We start from the raw sequence: 23,393 nt of genomic DNA, 5'->3' as shown, positions 1-23,393 counted from the left end.
ATTGTGTATTGTCTTTCACTTTGTCTCTGTTGGTAGCTAGCCTTCCCCCCACACTTCTTTTTTTCCCTTCTAGACTGTCTAGGTTAGAATAGTCAGATTTTATCCTCCTACATTTATTCTTTGATATAGCTCCATCCATCCCAATTATATGAAATGATGTAGAAAAAATTAAAAATGAAGTTACAGAACACTGTGAGGAGAATATTTATTTAAATCCGGAGAAGCTGAGTTTTCAGATATATACCTAAAAGCCAGAACTCTAAAGTCTTGTCATAATGTGGTTTAAACCACATTAACTTTCTCTCTTTGATTCTTGGTATTGGAATAAAGGATGAAAAGTGCAGTGGTGGTTGGTGAATATTTAGGGATATATCATTGCAAATCTGTATTCGCTGAAGTTATTTCCTAGGCACCCATGATTGAGAGATGCCAGAGACAATATACTGAACTAGATGCTTGGTTAGACCCAGTAGACCATTTACAATAGGCTCAGAGGTTTTTCCTCTGATGGAAAAAGAGAGGAAATAATAAGTGGTAGGCTTTTATGTATTTGGTAAAGATTCTAAAGTGTTTGTAGTTAGTATGGAAGGTTTCCAGATTATAGAAATTGGTTTTTTACATTGCCAGTAATAAAATGTTAAGGTCAGTCAATAAAATATTCTTGGAGTCACTATGACAGTGAAGAAATGCCTCTGCAATATTTGGAATTAAGAAAGGATGGGCTGTAATGGAGAGAGTGCATATTAGAGCCATATGGAATAGGAGCAAACTGGAAAGGTAAACACCTCTTTAGCCTTTGACACACACACAAACCAAATCTTTTAAAATAAAGTTGACAAACTGACTTGATGGTATAATGCAATTAATTTTTAGAAGCAAATGTTCTAGGTTTATGAAGGCAAAAAGCTTCAAAAAACATTCAAAGGCATGGTCACATGTAGAGAAGGTTTCCTGCTTCTCTGCTGCAGCAATCTTTTCCTCTGCTGTTGTGAATGGGGCTCAGATTTTTTTTCTCTTATCTTCCCACCATTTTTCTTCAGTGGTGTGGTTCTCCTGACAAATAATGGGCATGAAGAGACATTCAGGTCATAAACTGCAGACTTAATGGATGATTTAGCCTGATATCCTTTGATGTGCCTTGGTAATGAGTAAGACAGTAACTGGGTATGTTCATTCAATAATCAGCTGCTAACAGTTGGTGTCTAATGCTTTATGATTGAGCTCAACTGGAATGAACAGTGCTTTTTTACAACAACTGCTTTGATGTTACCTTAAAATCAAGGATGTCTTTGCAAATAATTATATTTTCTGTATTTGTATGCTGGTCTGTTCTATGGGAGGAGGGTGTTCTGGACAGGGGTCCTTATAGCCATGTGTATCAGGCCACTGGAACCTCCTGGTAAATACTGACTAAACTCTTAGAAATGGAAAGAAACTTCAGTGCATGAAGTACAAGGTGATGATAAATATATATGATTATAAAAAATGGTAGTTCCGTTGAAAACTGTAGCATAAAAATGCCAGTTGCTAGCAAGGTGATTCAGCATGCTTAACATTTTTCATCCACATCTATGTGTGTTTCTTTAAAATACCATTTGTTAAAAATAATTCTGCAGAGAAGTTGGAGGCAGAAGAATTTGAGGCCAAAGGAATGTTGGGTGAGAAAGGGATGAGATAGAGGAGAGAGAAAAGGTAAGGGTATTGGAGTCAAACTTCCACTGAGTTATCTACATGGGCAGATCTGTATCAATGCTGAGCCATGGGAAGCTCTCTACTGGCAGCCTGCACAAAAATGTGGTAGTTAGCATTGTAATGTTGCCATAGACTAAGTGAATACAACTCCATGATTAATTGTTAGAAATAATTCCATTCATGAAAGAAAAGTATTTACCAGCCTATTGGCAAAACCTTACATTGTTTCTAGTTTCGATTATTTATTTTCAAATTAGATACTGAATTTACTGGAGGTGAGTCACTAGGAGGTGATATTCCATTCATCCAGGCCTTTTTGTTAATTGTATGTGTATTTATGGTTTACTGGGCTCTTTTTCCTTCATTGCTTCTCTTATTTGTGAAACTGTTTCCTAGTTCTGCAGAATTCTTATGTATCTGAGTGCTTGGGTCAGTACAGTAATTAATTTTGTTGCTTTGATGTTAATTTTGTTATCTTAAAAGTGTGGTGAAGTACATTTTACTATATTACTAATGTAGAAGTTTATAAACTGTCTAGATAATTTTCTTATAAATAATTTTTTACTTCAAAAAAAATCTGAACTTTTTACAAAGTGCCAATTCTTCCTTATGTTTGTGTAGGGGAAAATGCAGTGTTGCACTTCTCAATGAGACTGAGTCTGTGCTGTCATATCTGGAAAAAGAGGTAAGATGTGACTTTTGAGTAAATACTAGGATGGGTGTATGCATTTTTTCATGGTTGTATCTTTATTAATTGGGAAAGCAATACTTCTAAAATCCTTTATTGAATGATAAATTATAAAAAATATTTTACTGACAATGATCATTTTAAGTATGTTACTGGATAAATACTTAATTTACAGTCTTAAATTTCCATTTTGAGTATGTTGTATTTAGAAAATAATTAATTTCAAGTAATTCATATGATATCTTACAAAAGAAAAATATAGAGACTTTTTGCCTGTCGTGTGGGTATTTAAGGGGGAATCCAAGTGCCTTTTTTTCCTTTTACCCCTGAACCCCCAAAGGTGTTCTAGGAAGAACAATCTTCTGTAGTCAAAGAACAGCGAGAGCAAGACAGGTTCCTTTAGAGGGGAACTTATAGGAGTTCAATTTTAAGGGCTCTGAATGAATGTATGGAAAGTATCTCCTTACATTCCATTTTCTGTGGAAGGAGCTTAGGGTGCTTAGCCTTACCAGAAGGGAAGAAAATTCCCCAAGAATTAGAAAGATCATTGTATTGCAAAATACCTTTTGGAATAACCATATTTTTCTTTCAGAGTGTCTTAATTTAACATCAGGCAGACAGTGGTTTTTAGGTGAAATTAGCATGTTGGGTTTTTTAATTTCTACACCAAAACCACTGATGATCAGTAAAAATGTTTATGAAAAGAAGATTTGCCCTATGCTTCAAGTGACTGTGTCACATACAAAAATACTATTTTTTGTGTAAGTCTTTTTCAGACACTGATGGCGTTTTATGCTTTTTGAAACTAATTTATAATACAAAGCCAGTATGATAGAGTTATTTAGGAAAAGAAACATAGGAAACTCCAAAAACAGATAATTCTTTTAAAATCTGTTGATATTTTTTTTGTCTGTAAGTCTTTTTGTTATTGCTCTGTTCTGAAATAACTCTTTGTCATGAGGCAAGCTTCAATTAGCCATTTAAAAGTATTCATGAAACATCTGAATAATTGAAAATAAAGATTAATGTACCAAATTTGTGCTCTGTAAAGCACTCTGCAAAGGAGGTTACTTTAATAATTACCAAATGGAAGGTGATGTAGATTTACAAACCTAATTTTAAAAATCATTATGCTGTTGCAAATGTGTGTTCTTTTTTAGGATACTTTTTTTTATTCATTGGTGTATGATCCATCACTGAAAACGCTTTTAGCAGACAAGGGAGAAATCAGAGTGGGACCTAGATACCAAGCAGATGTGCCAGACATGCTTGCAGAAGGTAACTGTATGGTCTTTGATTAGTAAAAAAAAAAGAGTAATTCTCATCTTGCATTATTACTTATGCAGACTTTCTGAACTAAGCTAATTGTCATAGTCAGATAAAGTAGTAGGTCTTAAAAAATTAACAAATATCACTAGATATTACGAAGAAAGAAAGGGTACTTGAATAGCTGTTGACATTCATTTCAAGGTTGTGCGTAGCACAATTTAGGCATTCAGTGTTTATTTAAGTGTACCTTCCAGTTAGTTCTTTGATACAGGCCTTGTGGAAGAATGCTGAGGACAAGTTTATTTTGTAGAATAATATCATTATAGCAAAATAAGTGAAAAATGTATTTTTGTCCCTTCTAAAACAGGCTTTGTGTAAAGAAAATGTCTTTGTGTTGTCTTATTTTAAAATACTAGCTTCCATCAAAGCATCCTGTCTGTTTTGTAGCAGAACCAAAACAAATGTTTCAAGCCTTAGCCTATCTTTAAAATCACTAGTATTTTTAAGTTTAGTTTTATTTATAATCTAGCACAACTACCTGTGCCTTAGTCTTTTGCTAGATAGGAACTTTATTCTTTTAAACTAAATTTCAAATAGAATATTTATGTAGTGTTTGGATGTTGTTTATGAAGCTGTCTTGTTATGTTTGCAATTACACTTCGTAAATTTTAAAATGAGCTGATTTTGTCAGTGAAGTGTACACGCTGCATTAAGTGCTAACAAAGGAAGAAGTTTCTTGAGAGGTATCTAGACATAGGTATTATTTTCAAGAATCTTAGTATTTATTCCTTAGTAAGAAACATTTACTGGACAGGAATACTAGTGGCACTAAATCAAAGGAGTTCTGAATGCTCTTTGTATCCTTAAAAGGTGTGTTTTCCATCGATCATGGGTGCTTTTTGTTCTGTCATACTTTTTCTTTTGTACAAACCAAGTATTACTTCTATGAAACTTATTTAATGAGCTGTATGAAACAAGAATGGTTGGATTTCTGGCAAATTACAGGTTTTATTTTACAATGGATGCTGTTTGGCAGCTCACCTGCATTGTTATTCTGACGTCTTCTTTTAATAACCAGAAACAAACTGTAGGAAGTCTTCTCCAGATTTGTTTTTAAGGCTTGCAGACTTATTTCAGAACAAGTTTATGATTATAGTATGACACACCGCTATTCTTGCTGTAGAATGTGCCTGTCATGGGGAAATGTAGACATTCATATGCTCAAGAGGACAGTTATCTCAGGGAAAATTGCTGTCTCAATGTGTGTATCAAGTATCCAGGAAGTACTGATATGCTTCTGAAGTACCTGGTTGAATTATTAGCTTTTCAGGATGATCTGGGGCTGTCTGCCAGACAAAGTCTTTTTCCTACTGAATTCTGCTACTTAAATTACTAAAAGCAGAGCCTAATTATGCAATAATGAATGCTACATAAAAAGTAAGTGTTTTTCCCATGAAAATTTCACTTAATTTTTTTCTGAAATTAAATTCTGTGTTTACTAAAGCTCAAGTTACTAAGCTCTTTGGGAGCTGAATTTCCTGAACCAATTCCTTGATTCAGTTACATGAGTAATTCTCTTACGTGAGGAGGACAGAATTTCACTGTATGTTACTGTCTTTTATTTCTCACTCCCCATTAATCCTCAAAGTGCAGTAAGTGATGCAGTCCTTTTGCTGTCTTTAGGAGGCAATAACAGTCCATTATTTATTAAGGTTCAGAAGCACCAAGTTGTCTAGAAACCAAAGGTCTGGTGGTTTAATCTGCCCTTATTTCCAGTGGATGGTAGAAAGAAGAGTTTGGTTTTTAGGATAAAATTATTGGAATTACTGTAGTTTTGACTGATTGCTATCTAAAACTTTCTGTAGCCTTCTGACCTCTGAAGAAAAGAAAAAGATGATTCAGCTGTTAATCTGTCCTTTGTGTAAGCTGACATCCTGAAAGTTAATCCATTCATTGTCAAAATTTCCTTAAAGAAAACAAATTAAATAGAATAAAATAGATATGTTTAGGATATAGGAGATTCTGTGAAGATTTCTGAATCTTGAAATTAATTTTTCAGACGGTATTTTTAAGGGTGGCAAATGACGTGTACATCCAAATTATTCTGCCATAATGTATGACGCTTTAAAACTCTAGAGAAGTCACCTTAAATTAAAAGAATTCAGACATCTTCAAGTTATTTAGGGATCATTTGAGAAAAATATTTTTTATGCCATCTAATAGTATTGTATAATAAAATAGCATTGATAACTTTATTCACATGGAAACTTGCATTTACATTGCCATGTGAATTTTAATGTAAAGGAAGTGTATCTTTTTGAAGGTTGTTGGTAGGCATATTTTGTGTTTACAGAAAATCCCCAAAGCAATTAAAAATATATATATATATAAAAATCAGAGATTCACACCATCAGTTTTTATTATTTTAAAACTTACTGGCATATAAATCCAATTCAAAAGACTGAAAACATGCCAGTTCAGTTTAGCTTTCAGAAGACCAGTCACAAAGTGGGTAAACATTGAAAAAGTTATTTGAACTGTGAAAGCCCTTTCACATCTTCTATAAACATGAAATATTTTCTATGAAAACATACTTAAGTGTTGTAGTAATTAAAATTGCTTGCATTTTCTCTATACCGTGATAATTTACGTTACAGCTGAATGGAGTACTGTCCTTTTTAGTGTTTATTTGTTTTTTGAGGGGGTAGGTTTATATTTTTCTCTCTTAGTGTTACCATTTTTATATCCTTGAATAGAAGATACTTCAAAACTTGCTTTCCATAGTTTAGGACAAACTTTGGGTAATGCAGCATACCTTCTCCCTGCCATCCTGCCCTATGAGTGAACCGGGTAACATTATATTTCTCTGCAATATTCAAAATTAAAATAATATATTCTTTTCAAAAGACTAAATGGTTTATTAAAATCAAGATACATAATGAAGTATTACAGATCTAACTGTAATATAACTCTACATCTGGTAGTGTGTCTCAGTCACAAGGACAGTTTTCTTCCTCCGCGACGTGAGATTTGACTTTAGTTTTGTTCTAGCTGACAGGAGAATTATAGTGTATGAAGGTACTCTCTTTCATATATTTCATAAAGGTATGACATTTACTGGGGGATGAAGAGGCTGAGGAAGCAGCTCTAAGGGAAAAGCCCTGGGGTGCTGGCAGGCAGCAAGAAGATGTAATCCAGCACTGTGGCCCAGTAGCAAAGGAAGCTAACAGCATTCTGGGCTGTGGCACCTGGCACACAGCCAGTAGATCAAAGAAAGCGATCATTTACTTTCACTAAGCACTCATCAGATTATATCTAGGTACTGTACTGCATCCAGGTTTGGGTTCCCCAGTATGGGAAAGTTAGTAATAAACTGAAGGAAGTTCAGTAGAGACCATCACACTTCCTGGGGATAGAGAACTTGCCTTGCAAGGTTAGGCTGGAGGAACTGTGCATGTTCAACCTGGAAAAGAGGTGGCTTCAAGGGAGGGGCCAACAGCAGCCCCCCAGTGACTGAAAAGAAAATAAACTCCCAAAGAATAGGAAGTGCAAACACCAATATTAAGCTAACAGTATTAATACCTACCAAAAAGTCTTCAATATACTTAGATTATAATACTGCAGTATAAGAAAATGTGTAACATATGCATAGTATGATACAATTAACAGAGCAAATACTAAACTTCAAAAATTTTCTTCTCCTCTTATAAAAACCGTAGTTAACTTCTGAGATTTAGCACAAAACCACCAGCCAGAAAGTAGATTGTAGAGGGAGTTAAACTTTGAATTTTTCTGCCTGTCTTAAGTTGTTCAGGTGATTTGAAGGGTGTCTTTGGGCACACAGGTTCTCAGCCTGTGTTATCTGGGGCAGCGTCACAGCGGTAGCTGTTCGCAGCTATCAGTGTGCACACATTTATCTGAACAGCAGAGAGTGCCTGCTAAGAATGTTTTAATGCTGATTAATTGCCTGTGTACAGTAGCATCTCCTGTCAGCTCATCCGGCTCTGCCCACAGAGCCTGCTGTAATGATGCTGAGTGCTGAGCAAGTCATGTGGAGCTAGAGATCACTCTGCAAAACAAGGGCATGTCAGAGGGGGAAATGTGATAATGGATGCATGAAGGGTTAGGGTTGATTCACAGTTGGTGGGAAATGAGATTTTAGTCTCTGTGCAGAGGTATATAGAAGGAGACAAGCATCAAAAGGTTGACAGGTGTGATGGGGAATAATGTGGTTTAAAAGTTTATGTAGAGAACTGCTGCTAGTATTTAGTACTGCTAGCTTTGATTGAGTGCTCCCACCAGCAATGCCAAACTGCAAATCCCGGTTTTAATTAGCCTTGGGGTTGCTCTTAGAGTCACTGTTAGGGGATGTCTATATACTGCTGCATGGATTTTTTCCTCATGCTAATGGTCCCCTCCCAGCAGCACTACTGTTCCTATCCTAGTGCTTCTTATCTCTTGTATTTAGTTTTTTAAGCAGACACTATGTTATTGGGAATTTCTTTATGGCACAGTAATCTGACACAGTTAGGTACTGTGTGGCCATTTCAAGTAGTATGAAGAGTTTGGATCTGGCAGGGAAGATGACTGCCCCCCTTACTAAGTCAGAGAGAGAGGAAGTGGAATTAGTCTCTGTAATGGAGGAAGAATTAGCCTGAAGGAAAGACATTCTGTTCAAAGCTTTTTTTTTTTTTTTCTTTTTAATAAAATTATACACTATATTGAAATTTAATAAAATTATAAACTATATTCAAATTTTCTGTATAAAAAGAGACTCCCTTTTGCACATCTGACAATACCCAGAGAGTGCCTAGAAATGGTACTTGCTGGGCAGCTGGTTGTATTTCTTCAAGAATTAATGGAGTTCTAAGTATCTGAGTGCTTCATAGGAAGAAGGGGAGGAGTGGAGGAAATTCAAGCTATAAATTTAGGGTGACATTCAGAGAACTTGTGTCCAAGACTTAAAACTTTTCCCTGTTTTGAAAAAGAAAAATTCCCTTAGAGATATTTCCTAATGTTTTCTCTGTTATTGTTGCTCCTAAGTGCAGCTCAGTTAGGATAGTGTGTTGCTTTTAATAGACCAGGCATACCAGACAGAAACTACTGAACTCGGAGTTTAAGCCTGTTAATGTTTGGGAATAATGGAATTCCGGGATTTTAAGTTTAAACATTGTTACAACTAAAGAGGCAAATAAACAAGTCATCTACCTATTGTTTGGAATTTTTTTAGTGTCATGAAAGTATAGGATGTGTACGTTTAGTGTATTTATTTTCTGGTTCCCTAAATGCTTCCCATATACACTAACATTTTCTTTTCATTTGTTAAATGAAAAATGTGGTTTAGAATAGTGGAACCCAGCTGTAATCTCATGAGGAGAGATCTGTTCTGTTACTTCATGATGTATAATACTGCCATTTATTGGAAGAACGACTGCTGTATTTGAAAATCACTCATACTAGCTGGTGATCTGGAGGAGTTGTTTGAATGGCATAACTCATTCTCTTGTCAAAAGTCTTTGTGCTGGATTATCTCTGTTGGAGTTTGATGTAGTTGTAATGATTTTGTTCTGTTGTGAGAAGATAAAAATCAGGCAATATGAAATATTTTTTTAATATTCTGTATTCTAATATTTAAGTATTAAAAATTGGAGAGCAATAGAACTGTTAGACTCTGAAGACAATGTGTAGCTACAAGAAATGTCTGACAAGGTAAATATAGTGTCTTAGTGTCCTATCAATTTTAAGAAAATATGGTCTCTTATTTTTGCTAAATAACCAGTCTGATTATAACTGTTGGACACATTCGGACAAAAGGCAGTTCTTAGAAGACAAAAGCTCAGAAAATATTGCCTCTTTTTTTTTCTGAGCTTAGTATTGCACAAATAATGTGTGTCTAGCCTTTCTGAACACAGTTTTTTAGGTGCAGTCATCAAAGGAAGAATTGCTTTTCCTGTGCATAGAGAAGGTGACAACAGCAGCAGCTTTGGGCTCTTTGATGAGCTGTGTGTTGGCATGCAAGGAAGAGGTTTTCATGGAAATTGCTGTCAACTGTGAAGTAGTTTTTGGATAGGGAGGAGGAACTCATTTGGGTAGTAGCTTGTGCACCTGTTTTGTTCTACACATAGCAGTTTGGATGTCCATAGCCTTTTGTCTAAAACCAGATTTTCTGTCAATTCAAGATGACCTCACTGGGATTTAGGCAGCAGAAAGCAAAGCTCAAGTTCCTGTACCAGAACTACCTTCAGGAGCAAGTATAAAAGGAAATGTTTATGCTGAACTTGCATTTGCTTCAAGAAGATGCCTAGGAACCTTGTAGAAATCTGTTGCACCAAGTTTAGTGTGAAATGCATTGAAGCTTCAAAGTTGTCAGAAAATGCTGACAGCAGCAAAATAAATTTATAATTTGAAAATATCAGTCAGAATATGCTGGAAACAGAGAGATCTTTGAGGACATTTTGTTTGACTAAAAAATGATGGCATTGTTTTCTAATACAGTTTCCAGAAGGTATGCTTGGAAAAAAGATACAGAAAGCAGAGTCAGGAATTCCCACTTGTGGAAATTGCAATAGAATATGAGACAGAAAAGGTGTGGTGGTGCTAACCCTTATGGTCAGAGTAGGAGCATGTTGCTTGGACTTGATTCATCTCAGCTGAAGGGAAATATCTAACAGATCAGACGAAGTTTAAGGTTACATGAGATTAATCTTGACAAAGGTAATACACCAGAATAAAACTTCTGTTTATGTATGCTTAAATGGTGTTTTTGTTGATTTCACCTTTGAGTTTGGTTTAACATGAAAAGTTTTTCTATAATACCTTCTAAAAGAAGGAATTGTTTCTTGAGGTTTAGCAAATTTGAATATGGTAGTCCCTTGTCCAATTTCCAGATTTTTTCTTGTTATTAAACTGACTGGAGTAAATCTTTCATCGTTAACTATAGAATACTCTTCACAATGTTGTTTGTGTCAAATTTTAGTAGGATTATAATATCCTTTGCATCAGTCTTGCCAGTCTCAGTATTAGGGAGCTTAGTGATTTATGTGCTGGACAATTAAAAGCATGTTTATAGACCTTTTATCAGTTTCACTATCAATTAAATAAACAAAACACATGTAAATGGCCTCTTTGTGCCTGTTTTCTGTAAAGACTTCGTCTGCTTCTGCATAACCTAGCAGGTGCAAGGTAAATCTATCGTTTAGCAATGCAGCCACATACGCAACAGAAGCTCAATTAGGTATTTGGGAGCTTTACACTATAAAACAGTGTTTATGAAGTCTTTTCAGTAATGTTATTTTAAAATATTTGTTGCCTCTCGGTACAATTTGTTGAAGTGTTAAGTGCATTTACAGTTTTGATCAAACAAGCCATGGATGAAGTCGGTTCTTTTCTTACATATTTACTTATGGTAATCTTCTATAATGTGGTAATGGAAATTGCCGAGTTTCACTTCTCAGATCATTCACAATGTCTGTGTTAACAGTTAAGTGATAAAGCAGAAAAGTTGGAAACTTATCGTTTAGCAATTACATCTTATAAAAACTACTGAACAGTTGGGGTGAGTTATTTGGATTGTTCTCTTTAGGGATTGTTGGATTGGTCTTTTTTTTTTTTTTTCCTCATGCCTCAAATTGTGAAAGCATATCTACCTTTCTCAAGTTTGCTTTGTACTTGAAGAAAAGTCTGTAGGAGTTTCAGCCTTCTTGACAAGAGAGCCACCAGTTCCTGCTGTCTTTAGCGTCTTGAGGACGCATAGTTGGTGTGGAAGGTGCTGCACCTGATTACTGTTGGAAAAATTTCTTTATTATTAATATCTGTAGATCCTTGGCTGAGATTGTTCAGATACTAAATTGAATTCTGTCAGGTTGTCAATCTTATCAAGGATACTGTTATTTAGTGTATTTTGTTCTTATCCCAAATAATGTATCACAGTGGGTGCTCGAGTTGTATTTCAAGCAGCAGCATCTTAGGGTTTTCTTGACTTCAGTGTTGTTTTTTTTTCTACCTCAATAACTTTGCCTAAATGGACTTAGTATAAGCTCACTTTTTTGTTTGCTGTTTTACTGTAAGTCAGACTTTCTTTAAGATTTATTCTGCAGAAGATGAAAAATAAATCAGATGAATGTGAAATGTGTATTTTACACTTGACTAAATCAAAACACATTTAATCCTCGAAAAAGTTGTCTAAGTTTTGTTTAAATTAACAGCCCTCTTTATCTTTAGAATACTACAGTCAAATGGAATTGGCATATTCATAGCATTAGGCTTATATAAAAAGAAAAAATGCAGGATTAGAGATTTAATTTTAATTTAGTGGGGTATTCTTAAGAATACAATGTCTGGGCATTGCGATATCCCACTTTGCCTAACAAGAATTTTCAGTAATGTTGATATTTATATGTAGTATAGTACTGTAGTTATTTACACACAAGTATTTTCACTTTGCTTCCCGAAAACTGTATTACCTTGTATTGTTACTTCAGGAATATAGAAAAACTGGTGCACTTTTCTGTGTTCAGATTGGAATAGGTACTAGACCACTGCACAGTGTCTGCTACCCCAAAAAATAATGTAAAATGTGGGGGAGGGGGAGGGAATTGTGGTGCAAGTCACATTATGCAGGTTTATTCACAGATATCAAAGGAGTACAAGAAGCCAATTCCAAAATAAAAGGTGAATTTCGGGTATCTTTTCATTAGTTGAATACTTGTCCTTGCCTTTGAGCTGAAGGTGACCTTGTAATTTTATGCAATATATATATATAAAATATTTAGAATAGCCATAAAAAGTTAAATGAAAGGACTTTTATTATTTCATTTCTGTTACAGTGGGGATTCTACCTAAACGTGATTTAATATAAGGACTATAAAGTGAGGAATGGTATAATTTTAGGATATTATGCTTCCATGTTGTCTGATCTATGGAAGTTCCTTTTCGCATACTGCAGGGTTTTGGGAAAGAGGCAACCTTTTTTGTTCCTTCTTTCCAGTACTGGACATTCCCATAAGCCAGATGTTCTTGAGACAGTGTTCTGGAGAAGTTTGTCATTACTGTGCAGTCACACTTTAGTTTATTCTAAGTCCAGTTAAAATTCTTTCTGTTTATTTCTAAGAATTTAGAACATGATGAATTAAAACTCTTTTGAGTGCTTTGTGAGGTCTTGTCTCTTGGTCATGAGTATTTGATTTATAAGCACTGCATGGCTGAGTGCTGGGAGAGCTCTTAAGGTCATTGGAGGCAGTTTTAACTCAAAAGGGATTTTTTGTGTGAAGAATGACTATATTTGATTTTTTTTTTTAATACACTAGTGCTTTAGAGGATAGGAAGTGACTGTTCTAAGCATGTTTTATTGGCTTGGCAAAAGCCCAGCAGCAGGTTAAATTGCTGTAAACAAATAGTGGGCATGCATCACCTGGTGCCTTTCATTTGTAGTCTCTATATGTGTAGTTTTTATATAGTCTGTTTTACATTTCCAGTCTTTGTACATGCATTATGTTCATAAATTGAGTTTTACCATAAGATTTGTGTAAATATGCAACTCATTGTCTGAATGACTAATTCAAATCTTGACTGTCAGGCAAGCTATTTATTCTGCAATATTATTCTGCAATTAAAAGGTAAACGGATAATTTTCTTTTTGCTTACACTTCTAAAATCTAAGCTTTGTCATGTTATTGTAATCAGGTAAGCTATTTGCATCTCATAGAGATTTATTTTTTTAATTTTTTTGAACTGCTTTCCTGGATAATTTTTTATTATCAGTACTGGTGGGAATCACAATTAAATAATTAAAATTAATAGTAATAACTCAATGTCTGCAGAACTTTTGTAGTGAGGATTGTGATTTCTGTTATTTAAGGCAAACAGTCAGCTAGCTGTTTACCATGAATTCAGTTTATGCAGAATTGAACTCATTAAGTGTCAGTAGATAAAAGTTTATCTAGTTGGAAGATGTCTTTCCTCCTATACTTCTTTTCTCAGTAGCAATTTTTACATTTTGTAACCTGCTTTCTTAGTTACACTGTGCACGTTCCCCCCCATCAGTTATTCGACAAAAGCTGTGTTATGTTTTGTGGTAATTAACCACTGTGTATGAATGTATAATTAATTTTATACAGAATAAATATGATTGTTGCTTTAGAGGGTAAGTAACAAACTTTTCATCAAAGGAGAAAGCTTAGATTTTACTTGAGACAGGATAAATGTCCTGGAAGTTTGTTCATAGCTAGACAGTAAAAGAAAATGCAATGTGATGCTATTTTTCTTATCTATAAATGAGAGAAAAGGTTTGCAGACATGCAGTACAAACAGCAATGTGCGGAAGTGGTTCATGAGTTGAAACGTTGTTTTCAGTGATCAGTTGCCTATATTTACAAGGTTATATAGCACATGAAGTTATGTTCAAAAAGACGTTTGGGATTACCTGCTGTTAGAACTAAATATTCCATCTAGTAAATCTGATCCTGGATCTCAAATTCAGAATTTCATTGTATTGCACACTGAACTGGACTAAGGGAAACTAAGAACTGACAGGTTCCTCTCTTTTGCATCCTTGCAGTGCAGCTAAGAGACTCCTGTTTCACAGTTACGAAACTGAAGCACAAAGATAAAGACACTGAATTTACTTCTTAAACATATGCCAAACTTTAAAAATACAAGCATCTACAAATGCCAGCACATTTAGGTGCTTAGGTATCTAGTAAGTCTGGGTAATTTATGCATGAGTCAAAACTCCTGGCTGATTTCAAGATGTTGTATCAAGCCCTGAGTGAATTTCAGTAGTAGGAGGAACTCTATGGCACAAACTATTGGTCTGGTGTCCAACTGCTGCCTGTGGATATGTATGCCTTCTTGCTGTGAGCAAAAAAATGCAACTACAGATTTTCTGGTCTGTGTGATTAAGCATCCAGCAGCTGGTACCACTCTTTTGCATATCATGAAAGATGGATTTACTCAGAAAGCTATTTATAAGCTTGGTTTGCAATAACTGTTAAATTACTTTTTGAACAGGAAAGTTAAAAGGTATTTTGAAAAACAGTGCAAATTATGCCAAATACAAAAGTAAGGTGTAGCACCTGACAAGTGACGTCTCTAAAAGCTGTCCTTCTGGCTATTTTTCCAGTCAGATACTTTATCAACTGTTTGTCATTATAAGCAGAATTGACATTGTTTCCCTGAAAACGATTTTTTTAAAATTCCAACTTCAATGGCTTACATATATTTCATACTTCAGTTTCTTAAAAGGATACAGTATTGCAGCATTGTTATATATCTGTAAAATGAAATGAATTGCACTGTAAGAAAATGTTTGTATTGCAAGTTACTTTCTTTTAGTTTGACGTGTTATAAGAGGAACATAAAATTATGCTAAATCTAATGTACTAATTAGGTTGGGAGTACTTACTTGCAGGAAGTGAAGTCTGAAAGACTGACTGAGTAGATCTTTTAATTTCTTGTAATTCATCTTGATTGCATTCAGTTTAAAGTTGCATTTGGTTTAGTATTGTTCTGTAAAAAAACTTCTTACATTTTGTTTCTGGGAGGCAGATAATGATTTCTTTTGTTTGAAATTACTAACTGAACTGCAGATTTTAATATTTTTTTTTTTTTAAGATAAAAATAACGTTTTGCTTTTTATTTAAAAGTGAACCATGAGAAGTAAGGCATTGAATGATTGGTGAGAAGAGAGCCAGGCTTATTTCTGGATATCTACTAATGTTTTCTGGTAAAATTAATCTTCAGGATTAGACTATAATAAAATAAGTAGCACTTTTGAAAAAAAAAACAAACCACAACATAACACTTCTTAAATATTGTAATTGGTGTGGTAGTTGTGAGGAAAGGTAACATTTGTAAAACAGTACATGAGAACCGTCTCAGATGGAAGACTGAAAATATTACAAGTTTAGCTCCCCCATTCCGTTAGAGTTGGCAGTAAAAGGGATTAATATTATGGCAGTTTTGATGCTTGTTCAGTTTGAATGTCTTAAGAGTTCTGAGTCAAATTCAGCAGTGTGAAAGATAAATGTAGAAGGATTCAGAGAAATTGTGTTGTAATCTTAAAGGGGTCTCCTGTGTTAAAAATCCTATAGTATAAGGCACAAGCATGATTAACAAAGGACGGACAGCTCAAATCCCAATCAAATGGGATTTTTTAAATAATTACTATTTTGGAAGACCTGTTTATGTAATTCTGCTGTACTGATTCTTTCAGCACATTCAAAGGAAGTAAACCAAGTTTTTATTGCTGAAATCAACTATTCAAATATTTCTACAGTATCAGTTGACTGCCCTCATAATTTGATCTGTTTGAGTTACTTTTCGTCCTGTTTAAGTGATAATATCCTGCTATTTAAGTGGAAAAGCAGGAGTGAAGTGGTTTTTGTAAGTGCAGTTTCACAGAGACCGTGTATCTTCCAGAAACCTCTCTCTGCCATTGTTGTAGTAATATTAAATATTGAAAATATATGTGCTTGAAATATTTTGGTATAGCTATTTCATTGGCTTGTATCCTATTTAGTTCTACTGCCATTATAAAATACTGTTTGGCAGTATTTCAGATTTGACTTTATCAATAGTTACAACATTTTTCAGTAGTAATTGTTAATTTACCTCTACTTGAAGTAAGACTTAGTATTGCAATTTCTTTCATATTTTTGCAAACTTGATTCAGGAGAATGACATATTTGTGTTGGATACTTGGCTGTGTTCATTTAATGTTTTCTTTTTTTGAGAAGTATGCCCTGCCTGAGTATTGGGTTTTGTCATACTTTGTCAGTTCTGATCTCTAGGGTATGGTGTCCTGAAACAGTTAACTAACATTAAAAATATTTTAAAACTTTGTATTAACAGATTGAAGTACTCTTAGATTATTTATAAAATGTAGAACATCACCCACAGTGTGCCTGTCACAGATGGAAAAAAATGAATGTATTGAAAAGTCCATTGAATAAGTTTATAGACCTAAAATCCTCCTCAAGACTGCCAGAAATTAAAGAGTTTGTCTTCAGTAACTGCATGAGGATTCTCTTTAACAGAAGCATAAGTCCCATTAGGCAGGCAGGAAATTCTTTATTGCCTGCGTATCAGAAGAAAGTAATTTGCTTTGGTTTTCTGAGAATGTGAAATTTGTTCCTGAAACATTAGCCAGACAGGACTGTGCAGTTTTATGCATTTGGTAGAGTTTAATATATATACACTACATTCTTATTCCCTTCAAGAATCAGTAAGTGCTCGAGAAACTTGTAACATGTGATCAGATTTCAGAAAAGCCAGTGATTGGCTTGCATTCTGCTTCCAGACCGTTAAGTATACAGATCATTTCATGTCTTGATGATACTATGTGTGTTTAGGCTGGCTGTTTTCATTAAGTCATAAGAACTAAGGAAGACTAAAGTGATCTTCTGTGTTGTCAGAAAAGTACCTACACGGCCTAGCTTTTCAATGGAAATGGGATGGCTGTATTTGATAACAGGTTTTTATTCTTTTAGTACCTCATAAAAGTACTGGCATCCAGCTTAACATGAGAGTTTCATACATATTCACTGAAGGAAGAGCATGTTCGTATTCTAAAATACAAAGAAAAGAAAATAATTCTAACTTCGCTCTTGTTGTCTGTCGTGGCCTCAACTGTGGTGGCCACATCCCATGGGTAAATCTTCTCACACTAATAGAATGTGTCTTGCCTGCCTGATGACCCTCTGTAATGTTTCTCATTTTGCAGTAGAAGTTACTGGTGTAATAGTCAAGCCAAGATTTAGGATTCTATATGAATGTGAATCATGGTGGCACCTTCACACTTCACTGTTTTTCCAAGCAGTGCTAATGGCATACTCTTAATAATGAATATAGGGCAAATCAAATTTCAGAAACCACCATCGTTTCAACTACGTGCATATGCATTGTAGAGACAAATGGAATTGGGAAATCATGATGTAGCGTATAATAACTTCCTTGTGCTGTAGCCTTATGTATTATTTTATAAGAGGATATAGCAAGTCAACACACAGCAATTTTAATAGTATAATTTGTGTTAACAATATGGATAATGTAGTGACTGAAACCAAGAGGTGGAAAAAATGTAGAAGACAGCATTTTTTCATAATTATTTTTGTTTTGGGGGCATAGAATACAAATTAGATAGAATTTAACTGCTTAATCTGGTCAAGTGTAAAATTAATTTTATATGGCTTAAGCGAAACAGTAAGTTTGATATAGCTGAGAAGCAATTTAAAGAAAACTCTGGATACTGAATTATTCTTTCAAGTTTGATTGCATTTTGTTAAAGTTATTTCATACTATACCTCCTAAGAATGCCTCCTTAAATTGAGATGCTGATGTTAAGTGAAGGTATTCATTTTACTGATGCTGCATTATAGAATTCAAATGGATTACTGATTGTTAGATACTGTATGTGTTTAAAAATTTACAATGTCTCTTTTAAATTTAGTACAGAGAAAAACATGTGAGTAATAAGTGTTTTGTCCCATCTACCTTTTGACAGGAGAATTAGATGACAGAGAACAGGCAAAGCTGGAAGTAAAAGTATGGGATCCAGATAGCCCCCTTACTGACCGTCAGATTGACCAGTTTTTAGTTGTAGCACGGTAAGATTAAAATCCTCTAAAAAAAATATAAAAATTCCTTTTCCTTTTCCTACTATTTATTCCCCTATATTGCATTACTCAACTTGTTTACCATATTGTGAGCCCTTCTCTTTTCCACAGTTAGCTAAAAGAGAAAATCAGACCATAATCTTCTGCTTGTATATTGAAGCTGCCATACAGAAGAGAGAAAAAGAGAGTGAGTTTTGGAACAATGCTACACTGCCTGTATTTCAGGTTCTAGTAGAATTTGATACTTTGATGGAGACATCAGTCTGTGTCCCCTTCAAGTAAATGAAACAGGACAACAGTGCTAATGTTTCAGTCTTATCTTACATTATGAAGTTCTACATGCTATAATATAAAGAGTAGAAATAAAGACAATATTTGCAAATGAAACAGATGCAGAACTTGCCCAGTTTGTGTATAAGTTGAAGAATATGCAATGCAGTTATTTTGGATGAATGCTGAAATAAAAGATTTTAAGTGATGCATTTCTTTAGTGAAAAAAAATCTGGTCAGTTCAATTGTATAAATTAACACATGATTATGCAGATGTGTGAGAAGAACATCAAAACTTTTGGAAACACCTTTAAAAAGAATTTCTCTAGTTTAAAGAAACCCTTCAAAACTCTATAACCTTCTTACTGAAGAACAACTATACACTCGTACAATATAGCATGTTTCGCCTGTCTGGTAGATGCTCCTTAGAACAGAACTCGGAAAACAGAACTACTTGCTGTTTAACTATTGTCACCAGCAATAGAATACCTGGGTGTGTATGAGCCAGCCACTATGGGGAGCCTTAAAAATTCCATCTATGTGAAGATTATGTGCATTTTTTAAATTTCATTAATTGCCTTCACATCCCTCCACTCACCATTTTGCACCTATTCTGGGGAGTTGAAGTCGTATGCTGTGGAGCTGAAAACGTTCTCAGAGGAATGTACCAGTAAGCAGGGTAGCGATGGAGAATAAATGATTTTTTTTGAGGAAAAATCTTTGTCTCTTTGTCCCCTTACTTAAGACATCTTGTGCAGTGCTGTGCCCTGACAAAGACTGCATTTGTTTAGAAGTTGATACATATCCTTAAAAAAAAGGTTTCTGTTATGTAGGGAATGGGTCTCGGTCATAGCCAACTAATTGTGGCTATCCAAGAGCTTGTGGTAGGCAATCAATAATGACCATCTGTAATGAGATGTTCCTCAGATGTTTGTGCATATTTGTAAGCTGCTTTTGAGCTGACAAAAATTGTTTCCAGTCTTCTATATGTTTGTATGTACAGGCTGCAAGATCATGTTCCTGTTGCATTAAGTGCTTCCAAGACAAATTTTCACCAATTTCTGGAGAAACAGTTCTCCTATGATGATTGTGGCAGCTTTAAATTCACTATGTTGTGTGCTTGCATGTAAGGGCTTTTATTTTACTGGACCATTAAAAGCTACTTGAGTAACTGGAATTGGTGTTATGATCTGGTAAACTGTGCTTACAGACTCGGAAGATATTTCTGCTGTGGCCCAACTGCAGTTCACTGACCAGTGGCTGTGCCAACTGGGTTTCCAGTGAGAATGGTGCTTCTCTGGTTCCTGAAAGTTGTTTAGTTTTGCAAACTTGAAATTCTGACAATGAGAACTTACTCCTAAATGCTTTCCTGCATGTGATTTTGGTTAAGTATGTGTACGCTATCTGTATTTTAAATTTTAAAAAGCAGATTTTCATGTGATCCTTTTAACATGTTAAATCAAAGATGAGGAGTATTTCTTCTTCGATGAAGGAAGAGTTGCTTTTATATATCTTTCTCAGGCTTACAAGGCTTGTTTACTTGTCTCTGGAACCTTTTTTTCTAAATTTATATGCTTGTTCAGTCTCTTCTTATCACTAAGACCTAGTGTGCAATAATCTGCTGGGTATAAAGGTAAAATATACCTATTCTGTCCAGAAATCTGAAGTAGCAGTGCCAGAAAAATCTATGGAGAATCTGAAAGTTCCTTAACCTTGAGCTTCCTAAGTAGTCCTGCTTGACTGTGGATTTACAAATCTTGAAAGTACCTCACTGCTTCTATTGAAGCATAATTTGGGAATGGGCCTCTTGCTTGAACTAGCAAAATCATTTGTTAGGAAAAGCTTGATGCGTCATACTAATGTGTAATGGTTTGGAGTTCTTTGCTGGGGGGGAGTAACACACTGTCATTTATACTTTGGCAGTGAGAACTCCAATACCATCTTCTGCTCAATTCAAATAAGATACACAGCTTCATCAACCAATTTTTGTTCTGTAATATATATTGGCAAAAGCTACCCTGAGTCTACTAGCTTCCAAGAACAGCTGCAACAGCATTTGAGATCTGTTCACAGTGACAAATAGTAAAATACTCTAGAAGTGGAATGGTAGAATTGGAAGATTTGATGCTGCAAATTCTGAGCAGTTTTGATTTTAGGCTAACTCTAATCTGGTCCTTTGGACTAATTATCTAGGAGTATATGGAACTACTGTTTAATTTGACAGAAATCCAGTTTGTATGCTACAAAGTGCTTCCTGATGTTTGTAAAGTGCAGTAGACAAAGATGCTGGGGACAGTTGCTTTAAAACTCCATTCCTAATTTGAACTAAAACATTGATATAGATGCAGCCTGTTTTCTCCAGTCGTTTGTCAGATCTCATGTTCTCTGTGTTCCAAGTTGCATAGTATTAGCAAATAGAAACTTTCCTATTGTGTGTATAGCATAATAGTCTTGTGTTGGTTTTGTTGGGTTTTTTGTTTGCTTTGTTTTTAATTTGTCAAGGAGTCTAAAAATGGTTCTGAACAGACTCAATCGTAGTAGAAGTTGTGAGCTCATCTGGACAGATGCTGAGAGCCATACACCTTACCCTTTGTTTTGTTTGTTTTTGTTTGGTTTTTTTTTTTCATTTTCTTTCTATCTGCTAATTTGGTCTATACTTCATTAAATGTTATGGGGTTTTTTTGTACATTCTAGCTCCATTTCTGCACTTTATGATGCAGTGAAACAGTTAACTTAGTTTTTGTTCTGTTTCATCTAATTGGATTATCACTGAAGTATTCTAGAAGTAATATATCTCTAAATCAAGATATTTTCCAGACACTTGTGGTTCCAGTTTATCTCACAGTTTTGTAGACTAATTAAAATAGCCTTGAAGCATCCCATCTCTACCTTAACATTTTGTTGTTTGATTACTTGGAAATTGAAATGGCATTACATACCTCTGGCTAGCATAACATTTCTCTTCATAGGAACACCTGCTCATTTTTTAATGTAAAATCACAGAAGAGTGGAAAATTACAAGTTAGTAATTTTGAATTAGAGCGTCATACTTTTTGTGTTTTTTCCACTTTTCCAGTTTCTCTAGGACAGTGATTATATTCATTTTCTGTTGGTTACTATTGATTAAGTGCCCTGATTTATGAAGTTTTATTTGTTACATGTATTTATCTTACAGTGAGGAAAGGAACACAGCAGTTTCAACTAGCAATGTGTCTTTCATCATATTGAGGAAAAGAATACACTCATCAGCTGAGAACAATAAGTAAAAATGCTTAAAAGTGTGCTTAAATAGTAATTCAGTGTAATCACTGGCAGTAGACAAGACTCCCAAAGCTTGTAAATGAAAATAAATATGAAAGTCACTGGCTTGAAAGTTTCAGTAGTAGTGTGCTTCTGGATTCTCTTTAGATGGTAAGAAATCAGAGGTATGAAATCTAGTAGTAGAACTATAGCATACAATTATACAATAAAGGTGGTGAAACATCTTCATGCCAATGCTGCACTAACAGAACTAGTTGTTTGCTAGCAAGGTGAATTCCAGCACCTAATGATAGACAGATGGTTTGGCAATAAAAAGGAGAAATATTTTCACATCAAGTTTACTAAGAGTATAAAAAATACTGTGTTTCTGCCTGTCTGTCATGCTTGGCCAAAACATGTTTATTTGTTTGTACATTTTATGTTACTATATTTCTTTCTGACCAAACTCATTTGAAAGCAGCCAATTCAGACTACTTGGAGCTGAATTTCTTTTTGCATCTATTTTATGAATTTTGATTTCTTGTGCTACACAAAAAAATCTGCAGCAGCATTTTTATGAACCTGCTTTTGGAGGGCTGTAAATCTCCTCTGTGACCGTGAAATTGCAGGAGTGTGTAGAGATGATCACTTAAATCGTATCCTGTGAATTAAACTACTCATATGAATCAGATCCTATATTTGTTGTAAGATTTCACACACATTCCAATTCTGTTAATTTAGTAATGAAAGTGAAGGTTAGTTGTCGTGCATAGGGGACATTACATGTAATGCTACCTAACTTTTGAAAGTCCTTTGGAGAAAGAGTAGTGGCAGGTGACTTTGATGTTTATCATGTCATCTCCCTTTGCGCTCTACATATCTGAAGTGATTATAATGAAGCATAGCACTGTACAGACAGATGCTTAGAAATGCAAGGAAAATGCATATTCTGGAACAGCATAATTTTACTATGAGTATGTTCTTCATGTCAGATTTTGCATGATCCAGTAGTAGAAGTCTCGGGTGTTTTTCAATTTTAATTAATATTGTGCTGATGACATATATCTCTACTGAAGAAGGATTTTTTTTCTTCTTTCCAAGATTTTGAGTATCAAGAGACTCTGTTAAGGAGACATCAAATATTAATTGGGTGCTTGTAAAATGCTGTAATTGATAGCAGTCTAAGAGGTCATCTTTTAGGACTGTTTCCAACTCTCAGTGAAGTGGAACATTGATGAAATAAGGAAAACAAAAACCTTTCATCATTTGTAGGAAACCTTCAAAGATCCACTTAATAATTTTCCTCAGAAATATTAACTCTGAGGTGGAACATAAGTCTCATTGAGTAGTTTGCAAAGATGTGAGGGAAACTCTGAATTTGCAGATTTGTCTATGCAGAGAGGTGGTTCGCCTTAAACATTTGTCTAGCGTATGCCCATTACTCATCTTGTATCACTGAAACAGAGAAATGAAGTGTAAAAGGGAAAAACTTTAAACATCCTCAGATGAAAAATTATCTGTCTTAATTTGATTTTTGAGAATAAAAAATAGAAGAAAATAGAGTTAATGGCCTGGATCAAGAAATTAGCTCTGATTTGATGCTGGACTGCTGTTGCTACCAG

General features: G+C 34.7%; 1 protein-coding gene across 1 annotated transcript in view; it reads left to right on the top strand.

The window, feature by feature from the left end:
* Positions 1 to 23,393, top strand: part of MTA3 (metastasis associated 1 family, member 3) — a 158,702-nt gene that overhangs the window by 56,657 nt on the left and 78,652 nt on the right. The window contains exons 5-7 of the mRNA XM_010004966.1: positions 2,314 to 2,377; positions 3,541 to 3,658; positions 18,150 to 18,252. Coding sequence (XP_010003268.1) covers positions 2,314 to 2,377; positions 3,541 to 3,658; positions 18,150 to 18,252 — 285 coding nt within the window. The remainder of the gene's footprint in view (positions 1 to 2,313; positions 2,378 to 3,540; positions 3,659 to 18,149; positions 18,253 to 23,393) is intronic.

The sequence above is a fragment of the Chaetura pelagica genome, unplaced genomic scaffold (assembly GCF_000747805.2).
Source record: "Chaetura pelagica isolate M959 unplaced genomic scaffold, ChaPel_1.0 scaffold13, whole genome shotgun sequence".
Lineage (NCBI taxonomy): Eukaryota > Metazoa > Chordata > Aves > Apodiformes > Apodidae > Chaetura > Chaetura pelagica.
The sequence above is the reverse complement of the archived record's forward strand: the minus strand, read 5'-3'. Positions and strand labels throughout refer to the sequence as shown.